Genomic DNA, 18,577 nt, shown 5'->3' with positions numbered 1-18,577 from the left:
GAGGCTGTACTCCTCCCTGGCAACCTTCGATGAACATTTCCCCAGTTGTATCTTATCAAAGCTATCCTTACCACCCCAGAATGTTCCATTCCTCACAATTCCTCTTTACCATGCTGTGTCCCTGTTCCTTAGTGCACTGAGGCATGCCGTGACGCAATTCGCACAATTTAGCAGTCAACCTACAATGGCAAACTACATTTGTTACAAACAGTTGCGTGCACAGTGTAGTCGCATACTTCAGGATAGCAGAAAAGCTAGCTTTGTTCCACAAAATTTCAGGAGAACTGCCTGATCTTTGAAACTTCCTGCCATAATATTTCGGCTTTGTTTCCTTTACCAGTTCTGTTAACTTCCACACCATCTTTAGTCATGTGGGCCAACCTCTGATGGCTGTCTGGGACCAAGGTCCATTTACCAATTTCAGCATGATAGTAGGGTCCACTACATCATCTGCTACTATCTCCTACATCTTGGGCTGCTATTTTGTGGAGATTGTGTGCTCCATGCACTATCACCCTGTCTTTCTCAATCAGAAATGAGTGGAGGGGGCTCAAGCGATACCTTTCTCTTATCAGAATGTGAGAGCTACAATTCTGCCTTTACCATGAGACAGCTGGATCATGCTCTTGCTTCGTCCTGATCCTCCACCTCAGGACCAGACTGTTCACATTCAGATGTGGCAGAACCTTTCTCTTGCCGGCAAGCAGTTTCTGCTTCATTAGTATAATCGCATCTGGGCAGAGGGCACAGTTCCCAGATGCTGGCGTGAAGCCACTGTCATATCCACACACAAGCCTGGCAAGGACCAAAACTTTCCTTCTAGTTATCGCTCCATTTCTCCCACCAGCTGTGTTCACAAGAGAATGGAACGTATGACTCGTGCCCATCTATTGTGGTGGCTAGAGTCTCTGTTTATTAACCACTGCACAGTGTGGTTTTTGAGCACTCTGTTCTACAGTTGACCATCTTGTCAATCCATGTCATGAACAGTTCTCTACATAAATACCAGACTGGAGTTGTGTTTTTCAATTTCGAGAAAGCCTAAGAGACCTGGTACGGGACTGGTATTCTCTGTACTCTCTACACATGGGGGTTTGAATCCACATGCCCCATTTCCTCCAGGAATTTTTTAATGGCCAGTTTTCCAAGGAACGTGTGGGTTCTGCCATGTTGCTCACCTTTATCCAGGAAAATGGCGTGCCCCAGTGTCCGTCCTGAGTGTCGTCCACTTTGCTATCACCAGTAACTCTATTATGGCCTGTCTCCCATAGGGCATCTCAGCCTCCATTTTTGTTGATGACTTTGCCATCTATTAAAGTTCTCCACGGACTTGTCTCCTTGAGCGATGCCTTATGTGGTGTCTTGATTGTCTATACTTGTGGAGCATGTATGAAATTTTGGAGGTGCAATTGGTTTCTTCCATCGTTTTCACATCTTGGGCCTGTTGCTCTTTTTGTTCATTGAAATTACAAAATTTCTTGTGTAAATGCCTGATAGGATAGTTTCTTGGTCCTCTCATGCATCTTACCTGGCCACCTGTTTACACAGTTCCTGAATGTCCTACGTGTCCTGAGCGGTACTTCCTGGGGAGTGGATCGGACCACCCTCCTCAGATTGTATCAGTCTCTTGTCCAGTCAAAATTAGACTAAGTGTGTGGTTTATTCATCTGCACGTCTGTCACTCTTACGCTGTCTCAGTACTATCCACCATTGCAGAGTGTTTGGCCACTGGTGCCTTCTACAGTAGCCCAGTGTGTGTGTGTGTGTGTGTGTGTGTGTGTGTGTGTGTGTGTGTGTGTGTGTGTGTGTGTGCGCGCGCGCGCACTACCACTGTCATACTGCTGTCATTTTCTGCTCAGCAGATATGCATGCCCTTTATCTGCCGTGCGTGGCCACGCATCCTGTATCTCCTTCGTCGATGACTCCTTTCACTGCCAGTATGGGGCGCGTCCCACTTCTGTTAACTCCTGGAGTTCGCTTTCGGCTATTGCTCCTGCAGATCAACTACATGCTACCTGCCACTTTGCCGATGGGTGTAAACTCTTCACCACCTTGGATTTGTGTGGTGGCTTGTATTAACCTTTGAGACTGAAGTAGTGTCCTTCAGAACCAAGTTAAGTCCATCACTGTAAGTTTCTCGACCTTCGCACAGAACTTCGTGATAGTACCTTCGTGTACACTGATGGCTCTTGGACTGACCATGGTGATGGGTGTGTTTTTGTCATTGGCAACAATTTTCAGTATCGGCTTCCGGAACACTGCTCATTGTTTACAGCCGTGCTCTTTGCCCTGCATCAGGCCACACAGTATAACCGGCAACACAAGCTTTTCAGTTGTCCACTGATCAAACACACTGTGCCCTTCAGAGCCTCTGTGTGCTGACACTTTAATGCAACGGGTCCAGGAATGCCCTTGATGGAGCAACACTTATGTTGTTTATGTGGGTCCCTGGTTACCTTCGTCTGAAGCGAAATGAGGTTGCGGATGCCAAGACTACAGTTCTCATACCTTGACACGCTAGTTCTTCACTTCCTCTGATCTCTGTATTGCCATCTGTCAGCAGGTGGTGCCAGTTTTGCATCACCACTGGTCTTCCCGTCATGGGAACAAGCTCCAGGGAATGAAACCTCTGCCACCATATTGGCTGACCACCTCTCGGTCCTCTTCCCACAAGGAGATCATTTTAGCTAGGTTGCGTATTGGGCACTGTCTTTTTAGCCATTGCCACATGTTAGTGATCCCCAACCCCGTTGTACTCACTGCCCTCAGCCGTCTGTTTTAACAAATGACACGCGGGCTATCAATCACATTTTACGTTTTATCTGTTGTAGCAATATGGTGAAGGACATTTAATCTTTACTTCAGGTCCTCCAGTGTCTCTATGGTTTATTTTATGGAGCTTTCTCCAAGTCCCTGTTTTTAGCTCTCTCTCCTTTTGTCACTTGGGCTTCACAAGTAGTCGTTTTTAAATCCTTTTAAGTCTTCATGTTGTGTGTGGTACGATGGGTTAATAATATAGGAAATATTAGAATATTGTTTGCCGTCTTTTACGAGAGCCTGAAAACTATTTCTTTGGTTAGCCAGAAAGCGGTGAACATACTGACCATAGTTTCCAGTCTGCAAATCCATATTCTTGTCCAGCGCACTGAAAGAAATATTTATATTCTCCGTTTACTCACTGGGATCAGGGACTATGATTATAAATGAAGATTTTGAGTTTTAATTGATACATTTAGTCAGCTTTCACACGCACAACATAGTAGTATTTGTGACAATAAGACTAAATAAATGTGTGTATCCTAAACAGCATTAGGAACAGTTACTTACCTTTAAGGTAAGTTGCCATTAAATGGTGTTTCGCTCTGACTTCTAATGATCAAAATAATTGCTCACCATAAAAGTGGAAAATAATCTTCACCGCTTGCCACGTGGATTTGTTAACATTACGAGCAGCACACAAACAGTTACTTTAGCAAAATCTAAGTGATCGAGGATGGTGTACAGTCCTCGTGAGTTCAACTCTATTTGCACCAAAAACATGAGTTTAGTGCAGTATGAGTGTGATGTCGGCCGAGACAGCGCATAAGCCGGCGTTTGACTGAGGACCATATGGTAGCTGGGTGCAAAGTGAAGTGAAGTCACTGCCTCTCCAGCCGTATTAATATATGGGCGCAGCAGACAGCTGACGGAAACACCTGCCATCATCCGCTCTGTACCCAAGTAGCAAAATGTTAATGACCACTTCCTCGGACACACATTATTTTATGACACTGTTGTGTATTAATTTAGAATGTTTGCAATTTTTGTATGAATGGAATTAAGTTGGTTATAATCACAGAAAAAGATTTAGCTCGACTGCATTTAAACTTTGCCATCTAGAATTTTTAGAACGGAACTGACAGTAGAATGTGACCTCTGAACTACAACTTTGAGACTTTGTATTAAGTGTTATTTACATAAGTCTTGAAACTTGGTATAGCTTTATTTAATGGATGTCATGTGGTGCTGTAATCAAAACTTTCCATCATTAATATAAATAATATTTAATCCACTACAAATAAGGCAATTTTTGTTCCAAATTCAGTGTTCAGTAAATTACTCAAAAACTATTAGAGGTATCTTAATGAGGCCAGGTACTTCGTTTTCATATCAAGCTGAGGCTTCATACGAATTTTTGACTTCTAGCTTTATCATTTAGCGCCATTTATTTTTCGTAAATACATGAATTCTGGCTAAAATTTTGTTCCAATCAAGCTGAAACTTATAACATTTGAGTTTGACATCCATTTGCACATTCTGACCAATTTCTGGCTTTATTATTTTGTGCCACTTGTTTTCTTCTGTTTAAAACTGTGTATTTAGGGAAAGATATCCAATCACTCAGAGATTTGCCAATTTAAACATTAATATATTGAAGCATATGTTGACAAAGTTTGGAAAAAAAACTTAATTTTTAAATTCATTCTTAAATTATGGTGCAATACTTCTGTGCTAGGCACAGACATGTTATGGTGATGTGGCGCTAATAGCAGTGAACTGGAGTAAGTACCAGCGCACTTGCTTGCCTCTATCTCTCAAATGATACAGTGCTTGTTTCACCACATGTGGTTCTGACATGGGTGCATATGACTAGTTATTTCCCCAAAAACAAAAACAACAAATGAAACAAGGTCTCATCTGACATTAAGTAAACCAAGGGGTCCAAGTTACAGTTGGCAAATGATGTTAAGTCATTTACAATAATGTACTCTCTTTGCCTGATCGTCAAATTTTAGTTCTTGCACAACACTTGCACAGTAGGCTTTTAATTTCGTATCTTTTCCTCTGCACATTCTGAATGGATGTTACAACCCTCCATTTCTCATACATATCATGAATAGTGTTGATCGTGGGGAGTTTCCTACCAAGATATTTCGCATGAAACATTCCTTGATGATGCCTATCTTTATATAACACTCCAGAATATCAGTTTGCTATTCTAATGCAAAGTGCCCCATTTCTGTAACAACTCAACAACACAAGCTTCACACAACTGATGCACGAACACACAGCAACATTTATTTTTCCGAGAAAATGCAGTGTAGCCAACTTTTGAGACAGTGTTGCCGCTTCACAATCGATTTGAGTAGAGATGATTAACTAGTACGTGAAGTGTACTGGTTTTATGCGGGATGTCCTGTGCAATACAATTTTGTAATTCTAAAGAATAGCTATTTAAAATTCTGAAAAATGTTTTGTTGCTCTGCAGCCACTAGTTCCTGCTGTTAATGTAATGCCAAATTGCTGTACTAGTCTATACTCACTTTTTGACATAGAAGCTGAAGAAATGAACTCTGTGATATTGATGTTAATACTGCTTTGAAATAATATGAACTTTTTGTCCAGGTACTAGATACTGTGTATGTGGGACCTGTGCCAGAGGGACGGCATATGTTTGTATTCCAAGCAGAACCTCCAGATCCAAAAAAAATACCAGTGGCAGATGTTGTTGGTGTCACTGTTGTGTTGCTCACATGTTCATATAGGTGAGGAATTACTAAGTAGTTTCCATCTTTTAACATTATTTGTTGTCGATTGTAAATTGTTGCAATTACTTCAGTGACATATTTATGTTTAGGGGCCAGGAATTCATCCGTGTTGGTTACTACGTAAATAACGATTACACGGACCCTGAGCTGCAGGCCCAGCCACCAGCAACACCACAGTTCGACAAACTGCAACGCAATATTCTCGCAACAAATCCTCGAGTAACTCGTTTCAAGGTATTTTTCTTCCCCCTACCTCACTTTAAAACTTGTATACAGTAGTTTATTGTTTCATTTTAACTTCACACTTTTTGAAGTTTGTAAATATTGTGTAAAGCTGTTAGTGTAAACAAATTTGCATCATAATTGAAAACAAAAAGGAGGATGGTAAGTGGCTTTGAAAGGGTTTTGTTAGCCAATAATATTCATTACTTTGGTGCTTCAATTGCAATTTCGTAGATACTTCAAAAATTTATAGAGGACATGGTACATTTCAGTGACTTACTTTTTGCTGTTTCTTGTCACTTTGTTCCACCTTATTTAGTTTAATAGTAATTCTATTTTGTAATTCTGAAGCCTGAAAAGATAATGTATGTCGTAGATTGAATCAGGACAATTGCAGAACTTTCTGGTAGTTTAAGTTGATATCAGTAGTTCTTAATATTGTAACAGTGTCTCCTATAATAATTTAAAAAATTCTATTGTTCCATTAGCAAAAGGAAAAAACAGATGCTACTCACTGTAAAGATGACAAGTTGAGTTGCAGACAGGCACTACAAAATGACATGCATTTAGCTTTGGCCAAAGCCTTCTTCTGAAAAGGAAACCCACACATTCATTCACACGAGCAGCCACGCCTGATGCACACACGACCACCATCTCCAGCAGCTGAGATTGCTGATCCATCTTTACAATGAGTAGCAATCAGTCCTTTTCCTTTTATAATAGATATTCCAATCTGTAGTTCCCACTGTTTGTTTTGTTCCATAGGTTGACTGGGATGACAACCCCAGTAGAGCAACAAGTAATGGAGGTGGCGAGAATGGTACTGCTGTGATGGAAAGTGGAAGTACTACAAATGGCATGCGCTCATCCCTTGAGGCAACTATGACAGCAAATAGTTTGGATGGTGGACCTATAAGGGCTAGTATATTAGCTTCTGGAGAGACAAGCATGGAGATGTAGTTGTTTATTTGTGAAACATTGTTAAAAGTGCTGCAAAGAAAGTGGTTAAGACATTCAATTGCAAATTTTGCAAGCAAGACTGCAGTAATAAAACATTATTTAAGGCAAGCTGACAAGATGAATCAATACAGCGGTGAGCAAGAAGTTAATAATAGTTCTGTGCATCCAAAGGTACATGTGCCGTGTCCCTCTCTGGCTCTTCCACCCAAACCGGAAGAACCACAAGTGGAAGACTGTTGTGGGCAAGGTTGTCAACCTTGCATATTTGACATTTATCAGCAGCAAATGAGGGCCTGGGAAGCAGAATGCAGAAGACTGGAAGCTTCAAAATACAACACTGATACAGCTGAAATCATTTCTCCATTGCGGTGGTCTCCATTTCGTTGTGTTTCTGTAGAACACGAGGCAGTCAATGTTAATGTGTACTGCTTTGAATCAACAGAATGTGACAGGAGTATAAATTTTTCTCCATGGCAATACTTGGTAGCTCAAAGTAACTTAAATGTTTCCATATCCAGAGCTTACACCCCTCTCCCTGGCAAAACTGCAAGTCAGTTCAATGTTATTGTGAAACTCTATGAGGGTGGCCTGATGTCAGAGTTTTGGAAAAAGGTTTATTGTGATGAAGTGGTGCTATGGAAAGGACCATATGAGACTGGCTTCCACTATAATCCCAATAGCTACAGCCATATAGTGATGTTTTGTGCTGGAACAGGGCTAGCACCATGTTTCGCATTGGCTCATTATGTTACATCCAATGAATTAGATGAGACTTTTGTTAGGATTATTTTTTCGTGCAGGACTAGAAATAACATTTTGCTCAGACAACCCCTTCGAAAGCTCAGAGAGAACTGGAATTTTACCTCAAAAACTGTATTAACACAAGATAATGATACAGGTTTGGAGAAATGGTATGGCGAGGATCTTTCATCGGGAAGGATCACTTCAGAAGTTGTTTCCAGTGAACTTGCAGGGAAAAGTTCTGTTTTTGTTATGATTTGTGGTACACAGTCATTCAACAAAGACATTTGTTGTTATGTAAGGAAATGTGGTGTGAGAGAAGAAGACACCTTGGTTCTATGATTTAAGTGTTCAGCTATTGCGTAAACAAAGTGATGAATAATGTTAGGGTTGGATTAGTGAGAGAGATTTTACAGGGTGTGATATTTAAACAGAAAAATACTCATATCGTGCAACTTTTTAACACATTGTGAACCATAAATATTAGTGTGATTGGTGATGTTGACACTCTGTTCTATGTGATTTTATTTGCTCTGTTTGTTTGAAAGTAAATTTGTACTGAAAAACAAGGTAGTAACATATGTGAAACATGTGCCTATTATCAGTGAAGCCTTGTTCGTGGTTTTTGTATGTGTACAAAGTTTGTCATTTTATATTTACCATACATTTATACATCAGGTAGAAAATTTGTGAGACTGGTTGTAATTGTTCTTTACGTAAAGTTTAACATAAATGTGAATGATTGGTTTTGTGGTTAGCTGAAATTGACCTTGTGTGCTGAATGCTGTATATTATTGTAAAGTGCAAGATTGTTTTGGCAACATAAGTATTTTGATCATATTCAGATTAAAAAAACTACAAAATTAAATTGCAAGAAAATAAATTTTTAAAGGTAAATTTGTGTTACAAATTTTAGTCAACCCACAATTGTTAATAGAGTAATTCATACACCATGTTATGTAAATCCTATCATGGAGAATCCTCAGGTATGTGGAAAGTGTTTTATGTTAACATGCAGAAGCAAACAGTAAAGGCTACCTCCATGAAGTATACAATGAATTGACTGCTACTCTGGTTACATTTAGCAGAGGAATTACTATTACTCTACTCTTCCATTACTCGGCTGTTGTTTTTATCCACTATTTCAAACTAAGCTTTTATGTGACTTAACTGGTTTCAAAGACTTCTCAGCTACCTTTATACCTTGTATATCTTAATCTTCTCAGATTCTTCCCATAAGCAGTGCAAAATTTAATTATATGAGGTACAGTGTAAAACATGAGTGGGGCACTTTCAGTATTAGGCTTCCTTATTTCATGTCATTGTTTTTAAAGTGATCACCTATAGTGCTCTCCAATATATTCTGCTCGTGTCTTGTAGCTAACAATATTCTTCATGCACTGTGGTATCTCATAACAAACATATGTGGAACTGTCTACTAATCTGCCATATGGTATTTAAATTCCTCCAGGACTGAAGTTTCCCACTCATTGTCTTAAAGGTATGAAAAGAAAGACTGAATCTTCCTCTGCCAACCCGAAAGTCTCTAAAGAGTCAAACCGAGGCAAATGGTCTTCTCATTTGCTGACTCGAAGATCCTCTTCGATGTTGTTGTCACGTTATACCCTCGCCCAGCTGACCTTTGTGTCACTGGTGTACACCACCAACCATTTTTCTGCCCTGTATCATGGACCCTCTCTACTACACTACAAAGTTATTTCCATAAAGACACCATTACGGTCTGGCTAATGGATGTAAAGTACTTTGTAGAGATGATAATGTCACTTACCTTGATGCTACTGAATATCTATTGTCCATGTGGCTTCGTTGTCTAGGCGATGACTGATTCTATTGCTGCTCTGAATGGAAAAAGGTGTAGGTTTTGACTATCACCAGACTACTGAAGTGATGAAGCAGGATTCCACAGTTTTTTGTTTAGAAAAAAACACACATTTATTGCCAGAACTTAAAAAATAAAAAACTCTCAACCACAGCCAGAGCACAAGCGGCGAAATAATGTCGCTGACCAAAGATAAGTCATATTGGCAAAGAACTTACACTTTCTGTATCGATTATGGATCGCAACATCTACCCTAAAATCGTACAAAGTAAATACTTTTCAAAACAACTTTAATTAGTGTATAATATAACAAAATGGGTTCCGTCATTTCCATTACAATAGCCCCCCAAGAATTTTGTAAGTATGAACATGCGAACAAAATTCTGACACCAGAATAATGGAAATGCCAAGAATATGATTTTAAATAAATTAAAATTTTTAATAGGACTGTTTTCTTTGAATTTTGCCAACCTTCTGCCCATAGCAGTTGGCATGATATTAGGTTTAACATTGAAATTGTGTTCCACAAAGTAAAGGAAAACATAAAATTGGATCTCTGAGTAATACTGCACAGGTATGGACTAGCCCAAAAAGGATCCTTTAACTAACAATAAATTCAATAAACATTGTAGTACAAATGCGTTAACATATTGGGTGTAAAATGTCTTATTGCAAACTGTAACACTTACACTAAGGATAAACAAAAAATTAAATAGTTTTCAAAAGTAAAGCTACAGTCTGTTACAAGGGTTCATATTGACAGTAAAAGTGCAAGGGTAGAGTCATGGTTGTTTGAAAGTTTTAGGATGATATGTATATATCAAAATTGGAAAAATATTGGTGCCTATGCTTTGCAGTGGTGGGAAACAAATATACAGCAATTCATGTTGTTAACTTAAAACGATTCTCCCCCTTGTGTAGTTGGACATTTCAACAACTTAAGTGTGTAGTAATTAAGACTCTACCTTTAAGACAAAAAATTAAAAAAACCTGGTAATTGTTGCAAGACAGATTTAGTGCTGATTAGTGGTTTACATTTTAAATGTCTCAATAAGTGTGGTGTGAGAATGTTACACAAGCTAAAATTACACACATTATCAAATATCATTCAAATTGCACACACACACAAATATCAGGAACTAACACGATAAGCATATTACACAAGGACAATTCATTGCAAACACTTCATACAGCAAATACATTTTAAAGAAATAATAAACATTTTCAAGGACAAAACTATATCGAAATCAGTCAATTTTTATACACAACATTTCATAACTTCCAGTGAAAAACTTTTGTCAAGTGACCTTTTAACTTTCTCAGCTTATACAGTTTTAACGAAACAATATTCCTTAGCCCGAGAACTTTCCTGGGCTTAGGATACACCAACAGGTATGCATTAAAGTGTGAATTCTCCAGTCTTGAATGGACCCGTGTAGATATCAAAGAATTTCTTTATTTCAGAACTTAACATTTTTGATTTTTGATATGGTTTTACTAAAACATAATCTCCAACTTGAAACTTGCTTGTTTTGATCTTGCAATCATGACGTCTTTCTCTTGTCTTCCTGTTTCATCATGGTTTCTTTCACTATGGCTTCACGTTCACGCAGTGTCATCATTGTGCGTGCTGGAAATTCTAAGAGTTCAGTGACAATGTTGTCCGGTTTTAGATGAAACATAATTTCATAAGGTGAAAATCCTGTGGAAGTACGTTGCTAGCTGTTCATGACATCTTCAAAGTCTAGTACATGGTCGTACCTTGTAGGACGTTTATGACTGCAATACATACGACCAAATTTCGCGCATATACCTCTCAGCTGGGTTTGACGACGGATTATATACAGATATTTGAACATGGTTGATTCCTGATTTATCAGTAAAGGCTTTCTATACTTTTGCCAAAACCTCAAACCGTTATCCGACAAAATCGCTCTCTTTCCCCCCCCCCCCCTACCCCACCCCACCCCCTCTCCACCTGTGGCTTTTGTGACAGGATATAACTTGATTAGGTCAGAAAATACATCCACTATGACAAAAATGTAGCAGTGGCCACTCCTCCTCCTTGGAAGAGGCCCATAGAAATAAACAGCGACTAAGTCTAGAGGTTGTGCAGGAGTAATGTTTTGCCTTTCGCCTCGATATTTTCTGTTGCTTTGTTTGACTCATTGAAACTTAAAAGTTAACAATTATTTTCTAACTTTCTTGGCCATATTGTGGAAGTATATATTTCCTTGTAATTTCTGCATACATTTCTGAATGCCACGATGACCATAGCTCTCATGTGTATACCTAATATATTAATTTCCAATTTGCGTCCAGTTCTGGCTCCTGATTTTTCTCGCGCAATGATCTAACAGCGGTTTAATCTGTGGCCCCTTTAATAGACCTCATTTTAAACTGTTTTTCTTCATTCTGATAAATTTGTTTCCCCTCCTACTGGTAACCTCTATAGAGCATCTGCAACTATGTTGTCACTACCGTTAATATACTTGATTTCGAAGTTGAATTGTTGTAAATACAATGCTCATCTTCTATCATGGTAGAGCTTGCATTCCTGTAAATAGCTTAAGGCTTTATGATCGGAGTACGCTATTACCTTATGTCCAAGTAAATAGGTCCTGAATTTTGAAAACATACCACTTTATGACTGATAACTCTCTTCCTGTGACTGTATAGTTTTTTTTCCCTGCTTCAATAACATTCTGCTTGCAAATGAAATTGTAGAATGAACTGTCTCCCCATTGACTTCTTTTTCTTGAAATAATTCATCACATAACCCATAATCATTACTCAGTATGTAAACAGAAAGATAAACTGAAATCTGGTCTGTGTAACAGGTTCTGGTTATTCAGTTGTTTATTTTGTCAAAAGCCTCTTGACAATCTTTTCTCCATATCCAAACAGTGTCTTTCTTTAATAAGTTACTTAAAGTGCATTTAAGATTGGTTTACTCACAATTTTTCTGTAGAATTCAAATGGCCCATAAAATGATTTCAATTGTTTTCTGTTACGGGGTATAGGAAACTCTGAACTAGCTTTAATTTTGTCTGGATCTGCCAAAATTCGTTTTTCTGTTAAGACATGTCCCAAAAAGTTTAACTCTGGCACTGAAAATTTGGGCTTTTCAAGTTTTTGTGCCATTCCTCCTCTTGTAAGTTTATCACACACCTGTCTTAAAAGCCCAACTTACTCATTACAATCTTGACCATTTACTAAAATGCCATCTGTGTAAATCACTAATTTGGATACACATTCCTGCCCAAGTACATGGTCTAAAGTTCTAATAAATTCTGCTACTGATAGGTTCAATCAGAAAGGGACTACACAATACTGATAGCAATGACCTTTGTATAGAAAAGCGGTGTATTTCCTAGAGTTGGGTGCCAGGGGTACTTGGTGAAAGCCTGAGGTTAAGTCTAAACTTGACATTAATTTTATATTCTTGAACTTGTGCAACAGATCATAAAGGTTTTCAGGGTGGTCTGTTTCCCTGTATAACATCTTGTTTAAAGGCCTAAAGTCAAGAACTATTCTCACTCCCCATATCTCTTTGACACAACCACCACTGGGTTATTATACACACTGATACGCCTTTCAATAATGCCACACACTTCCATCTAGTGTAATTCTTTCTCAACCACTGTAAGTTTTGCAGTGGGCACACAATATGGTTTTATGAAAAATGGATCATGACATCGCACTAGCAAAGTACATTGGTAACCTCTTAACTTTCCCTGAAATGTTGCTAAAAACATTACTGTATTCCCATAACAAAGATTCTAGTTCCTGTTTTTGTCCATCTTTTAGACCACTACCTTCTGAAATCTTAATGTTTACAAGTGTTTTGAAATCTACTTCACTTAAGTCTAGTTCTGGTATGTCTTTGTCAACATATCTTTCTTCCTTTACAAGACTTACAGTATTAAATTTATCGTTATACGAAACTGTATTTGATCTGACATACTTGGTGAAGATACATCCCCCATTTGGTGCTTTTATGATAAGTTTTTGTCCTCCACAGCTAAATCTTGCATCTACACTTCTAATCCATGACGTCCCAAGAATAGATTCCTCACTGAGTCCTGGTATGATTAGGCATCCATGTGTAAATGTGACTCCCGCAATTGTAAAAGATAACATAGTTTGACTTTTAACTCTGTTGCTGTGTTTTACTGTTGAACCCCCAATGACTGCCATTTCAATGTAGTCTTTCTTGCACTTAAGCTTTTTGCTTAGTATTTCAGATATTCCTGACACTTGATTCCCTGTACCTATAAGGCACTTGCCATCCCAGGTACCAACTATTAGTGTAATGAATGGACTACATATGTCATCACCTTTTTAAGACTGAACATATTCACACAACAAATCATTTTCAATTTCACTAAAACAATGACTTCCTGAATTACAGTTACCTATATTACTGTCACCTTTATTACCTACTGTCATTACATTAATATACACATCATTAACGCTGTCACTTGCATCGATAATTTCATTAATCCAAACCTTTTCATGAGTATAACATTGTTCGTCATTAAGGTACTTATCCTTCAGTTGTTCAACAATTATATGTTTAGTATTTCGCCACCAATCAGGATATAAAATTTGACACGTTAAGAATCATTTTTCTAAAATTACTATCATTTCCAATTGAATCACTATTTAGCCACATATTATATAGAAATAATTCACCTTTGTTCATTGCAAATGGTAGCCTACTTGCAGAGTCTGTTTTACTATTCAGAGAATATTTATCATCTACACATGTTTCTTCATAAGATTTTTGATTACAGAACCTATTGGTTGTGACACTGACATTAACATCACTTAAATTGTTAACAACATCCTTGGGTATATCTACAACATGCATATCAGTTTCTCCCACAACACCTAATGCTTCCATTTCCTCTTTCAAGCAAGGAAAATATTTTTCACTATCATCATGTACCATTAAATCTTCATTTTCCCAAATACTACAATCATCAACTTACAACATTGCTTTCATGCCCAAGTGTGTTTAATATGATCACGAAGTCAGTGTCAACAATTTGCTCACCTGGTTCTGTCATCAGTGCTTCAATTCCTAAATCTTGTAAACGATTAACCTGCTGGTCCTCTGACAAACTAAAAGTTTCTGCCCATTCATAAAATTCAACTAAGTGAATTACTTCCTCTAGCTCTTTATTACAACCAATGTGTTCATTCCTCGTACTTGCATTGTTAGTGTTGGATGAGGAACAAATGTCATTCTTAATGGATAGTGTGTTTACAGGGTAGTGCACATTTGTAAGATAACTACTCATTACTTCAGATGTATCTTTTGGTACAGTGTACTCACTGTTATTGGTCCATCTATGATCTAAGTTTTTCGCCCCTACCTTGTGGACCAACAATGGAGTGCATGCTACTTTTTTTACCTCCATGAGTTCTCATAGTGTTTTGACTCCTGGTGTCCCTATGTTCATGCCCATTTGTGTTCCTGTTTTCAAACTCCCTGTTATTATTTCTGTTCTAATTGTTCCCAGATTGTCGTCTTGAATGGAAATTATAGTTTCCCCTTGAATGGAAATTATTATTATTCTGACTATTTTGTTCCCTATGATGAAAACTATGGTTGTTAGACTTACTGTTTTCATTACTGATAAAATTAATGTTTCCCCAACTATGATCCCCACTTCTCTGTGTGTGATTGAGTTTTGTGGTTTCTCCACTTTATCTATAATTCTATTTTGTCCACGTAGTATAATTCTATTTTGTCCACGTAGTTCAGAAATTGTTCAATGTTGTCATCAGGTCCATAAACTAGGTCCCATTGCTTATCAGTTGGCAATATTCTTTTGGGAGCTCATCAAAGGTTTTACTCAAATGTAGAAGTTTCTTCAATTGATTTTTACAAAACTGTTTCATAGTCCCTTCTGTTTTCCTACAGCTTGGTCCATTCAGGAACTCATTCTTTATCCTGGCTTGTTAAGTTTGAGACCAGAACTGTTTTAAGAACTCTCTTTCAAATTCTGCAAAAGACATGTCCACAGGAAAATTTTGATTGGTCCATCACAGAGATTCACCCTCCTTCAAACTTTCACTCAAATTAGGCAAAAAGTCGTCACTACAACTCAGCAGAAAGTAGACAGGATACAAACTACACTCATTAGAAAAGTTTGTTAGCTACATCATTGCTAAGTATTTCAGACTTATGGTTTAACTTTGATATTGTACTTTTTACTTCACTAACATTTGTCTTAGTTTCAACCTCATGGAGTTTTACAGTGGTACTGACTGTTTCCACTTTCATTCACAACAATTAGTTTCGAATCTACTCTACTCTACTCTACTCTACTTTCACGATCTGCAGCCATAGATTTTACATTTACACAAATTGTATCTACACGTGGATAATTGCAGATTGTGGTGCCACACAATGTGGCACTATACAAAACTACCGCTAATAGCATAGGCACACAGGGAACACACACACCACAGATCTGGAAGTCCACAGTATTGTTGATAAGTTGAGAAAACCGCCCTGAAACACATGCTACAAAACACAAGTTTCTTGCGCATGTACCCCGATATCAATATGGGATATGATCACCATGCACATGTACACAGGCCGCACAACAGGTTGGCATACTCTGGATCACGTGGTCGAGCAGCTGCTGGGGTATAGCCTCCCATTCTTGCACCAGTGCCTGTCGGAGTTCCTGAAGTGTCATAGGGGTTTGAAGGCATGCAGCGATATGCCGACCAAGAGCATCCCAGACGTGCTCAGTGGGGTTTAGGTCTGGAGAACAGGAAGACCACTCCATTCGCCTGATATCTTCCGTTGCAAGGTACTCCTCCACGATGGCAACCCGGTCGGGCCGTGCGTTATCCATCAGGAGGAAGATGGGACCCACTGCACCTCTGAAAAGGGGTCCCTATACCCCTGACCTCTTACAGTTCCTCTGTCAAAGACATGCAGGGGTGTACGCGCACCAATCATAATCCCACTCGTCACCATCAAACCACGACCTCCATACCGGTCCCTTTCAAGGACATTAAGGGGTTGGTATCTGGTTCCTGGTTCATGCCAGATGAAGACCAAGCGAAAATCACTGTTCAGACTATACCTGAACTCGTCTGTGAGCGTAACCTGGGACCACTGTTACAGTGACCATATACTGTGTTCTTGACACCAGGCTTTATGGCCTCTCCCGTGACCAGGGGTCAGTGGAATCCACCTTGCAGGTCTCCACGCAAATAAACGAAGTCTGTAGACTGTGTGTCTGGAGACAACTGTTCCAGTGGCTACGGTGAGGCCCCAAGCAAGGCTACCTGCAGTACTCCGTGGCCGTCTGCTGGCACTGATGGTGAGATATCAGTTTTCTTGTGGTGTTGTACACTCTGGATGTCCTGTACTGTAGTGCCTGGACATGTTTCCTGTCTGCTGGAATCGTTGTCATAATCTTGAGATCACACTCTGTGGCATACGGAGGCCTGTGCTACGACCTGCTTTGTTTGACCAGCCTCCAGTCGCCCTTGTATTCTACCCCTCAGAATGTGTTCTTTGAGCCACTTTCAACACACAGTCACCATTAGCACATCTGAAAACGTCTGCACACTTACTCACTGCACCGTTCTCAGACATGCACCAATACACCTCTGCGTATGTGGACTGCTGCCAGCGCCACTGTGCGACAACTGCAGGTCAAATGCACTGCATGGTCGTACCCTGAGGTGATTTAAACCCGCAAACCGTCCACCAGAGCATTGGTTCACCATGTATCGGCATTATCCTTAATTTATGAGCATGAGTGTATTTGTCTGTTAACATTAACAAAACACTTTGCATTTGTCTGTCTGTGACCAGTTCATTTTTTACTGATTGAATTTTGTTACTCAGACTAGATTTTACTTCTCCCACTTTAGATTCTACCGCCAAAATCTGTGTTTCTGCCCTGCTAAGTTTCTTGTCTATCTTTATGTCGTTGCAAAGTTTATTGCTCCAAAGTAAGATTGTCAATTTTTTTTATCACTCCCTCCAGAAGTGATACTTTCTGATTTATGACGTGAAAGTTGTCCGCAGCCTTCTGATTCATATTTTGTAACTGTTCCTCATTAGCTTGTAAGCATGCTGCAACTGTTTGATTTAAAGCTAACGATTGTTCCATCATTTGTAACATTGATTTTATGTCTGACATCTCCCATTCTGATGGAGTAAGACTTTGATCTACTTCTTTGAATGACTCTTCGTCAGCTTTTATCGGCACGTCAAAGTTTCCAGAGAGTAACAAATTTTCACAATCCTGATCGAGTCCACCACCACTTTCCTCTTTTACAACGGTCATTTGCGTAAAATTTGACAAACAAAATAATAAAAGAATAAAAAGCATTATGCAAATGTACTTACCTTTGCAGTGGGTCTTCACTCTGTGGTCAGTCCACTTTACTGTTTCGTTTCGTCTCTCTTGACTTCTGTGTCTTGCACTTCATTGCACCACGTGGCTATTAGACACGAGACAATTTTTTTAAGGCTTCTGCGACACACAGATTTCATCAATCCGTGTATATATAAATGTCTTATCATGGACCCTCTCTACTATGCTGCAAAGTTATTTCGATAAAGACACCATTACGGTGTGGCTAATGGCTGTAAAGTACTTTGTAGAGATCATCATAATGCCACATATCTTGATGCTGCTGAGTATCCGTTGTCCAAGTGCCTTCTTTGTCTAGGTGATGATTGATTCCTTTGCTACTCTGGAGGAAAAAGGGTGCAGGTTTTGATTATCACCAGACTACCGAAATCATGAAGCAAGATTCCACAGTTTTTTGTTTAGAAAAACACATATTTATTCCCAGAACTTGAAACTATTACTCTAGATTGTGGCCAAAACGCATGTGGCTGAAATCCTGTTGCTGACCAAACATCACAGTCATATTGACAAAGAACTTACAATTTTTGTATCGGTTATTGATCGCAACACCTACCCTAAAATTATACAAAGTAAATGTTTTTCAAAACAACTTTAATTAGTATGTGATCGGAGGCTTTCCGGCTTATGTGTTGTTTTCTGGGCTCTCGAGTGTCCAGCCGGATGTGATCGTTGAAGTCCCACGATATTTCGGCAAATAACCTTCCCACCATCAGGTGGTTCTGATGGAATGGTCTGTCTGCTCATTGTCGGTGTTATTTATGTCCATCAGTCGGGCTTCGATTCCCTGCGCTGACGGTCCAATTGTGGTCACTGACATTCTGATTGTGAGCGCCGACGCTCCGATTGTGGCCGCCGTGGTGGAA

The 18,577-nt window shown here is 39.1% G+C and overlaps 2 protein-coding genes across 4 annotated transcripts in view; both read left to right on the top strand.

Moving 5' to 3' along the window:
• The window catches only part of LOC126203693 (histone chaperone ASF1), a 51,327-nt gene extending 44,481 nt beyond the window's left edge, over window positions 1–6,846 (top strand). For all 3 annotated transcript variants that reach the window (XM_049938063.1, XM_049938062.1, XM_049938064.1), the window contains 3 exons: window positions 5,386–5,525; window positions 5,618–5,762; window positions 6,516–6,846. In XM_049938063.1, the coding sequence (XP_049794020.1) occupies window positions 5,386–5,525; window positions 5,618–5,762; window positions 6,516–6,710 (480 nt within the window). In that variant the 3' untranslated portion in view covers window positions 6,711–6,846. The remainder of the gene's footprint in view (window positions 1–5,385; window positions 5,526–5,617; window positions 5,763–6,515) is intronic.
• Window positions 6,828–8,348, top strand: LOC126203692 (NADH-cytochrome b5 reductase-like). The gene has a single exon (XM_049938061.1). It carries the CDS (start codon window positions 6,828–6,830, stop codon window positions 7,791–7,793), a length of 966 nt encoding a protein of 321 aa, XP_049794018.1. The 3' UTR covers window positions 7,794–8,348.
• Window positions 8,349–18,577: the final 10,229 nt, after the last annotated feature.

The sequence above is a fragment of the Schistocerca nitens genome, chromosome 9, assembly GCF_023898315.1.
Source record: "Schistocerca nitens isolate TAMUIC-IGC-003100 chromosome 9, iqSchNite1.1, whole genome shotgun sequence".
Classification (NCBI taxonomy): domain Eukaryota; kingdom Metazoa; phylum Arthropoda; class Insecta; order Orthoptera; family Acrididae; genus Schistocerca; species Schistocerca nitens.
Note: the sequence above shows the minus strand (reverse complement) of the source record. Positions and strands in the feature narration are given on the sequence as shown.

Excerpts from the sequence above, each read along its gene's own strand:
- LOC126203692 (XM_049938061.1), top strand. The coding sequence starts at position 6,828 with ATGAATCAATACAGCGGTGAGCAAGAAGTTAATAATAGTTCTGTGCAT.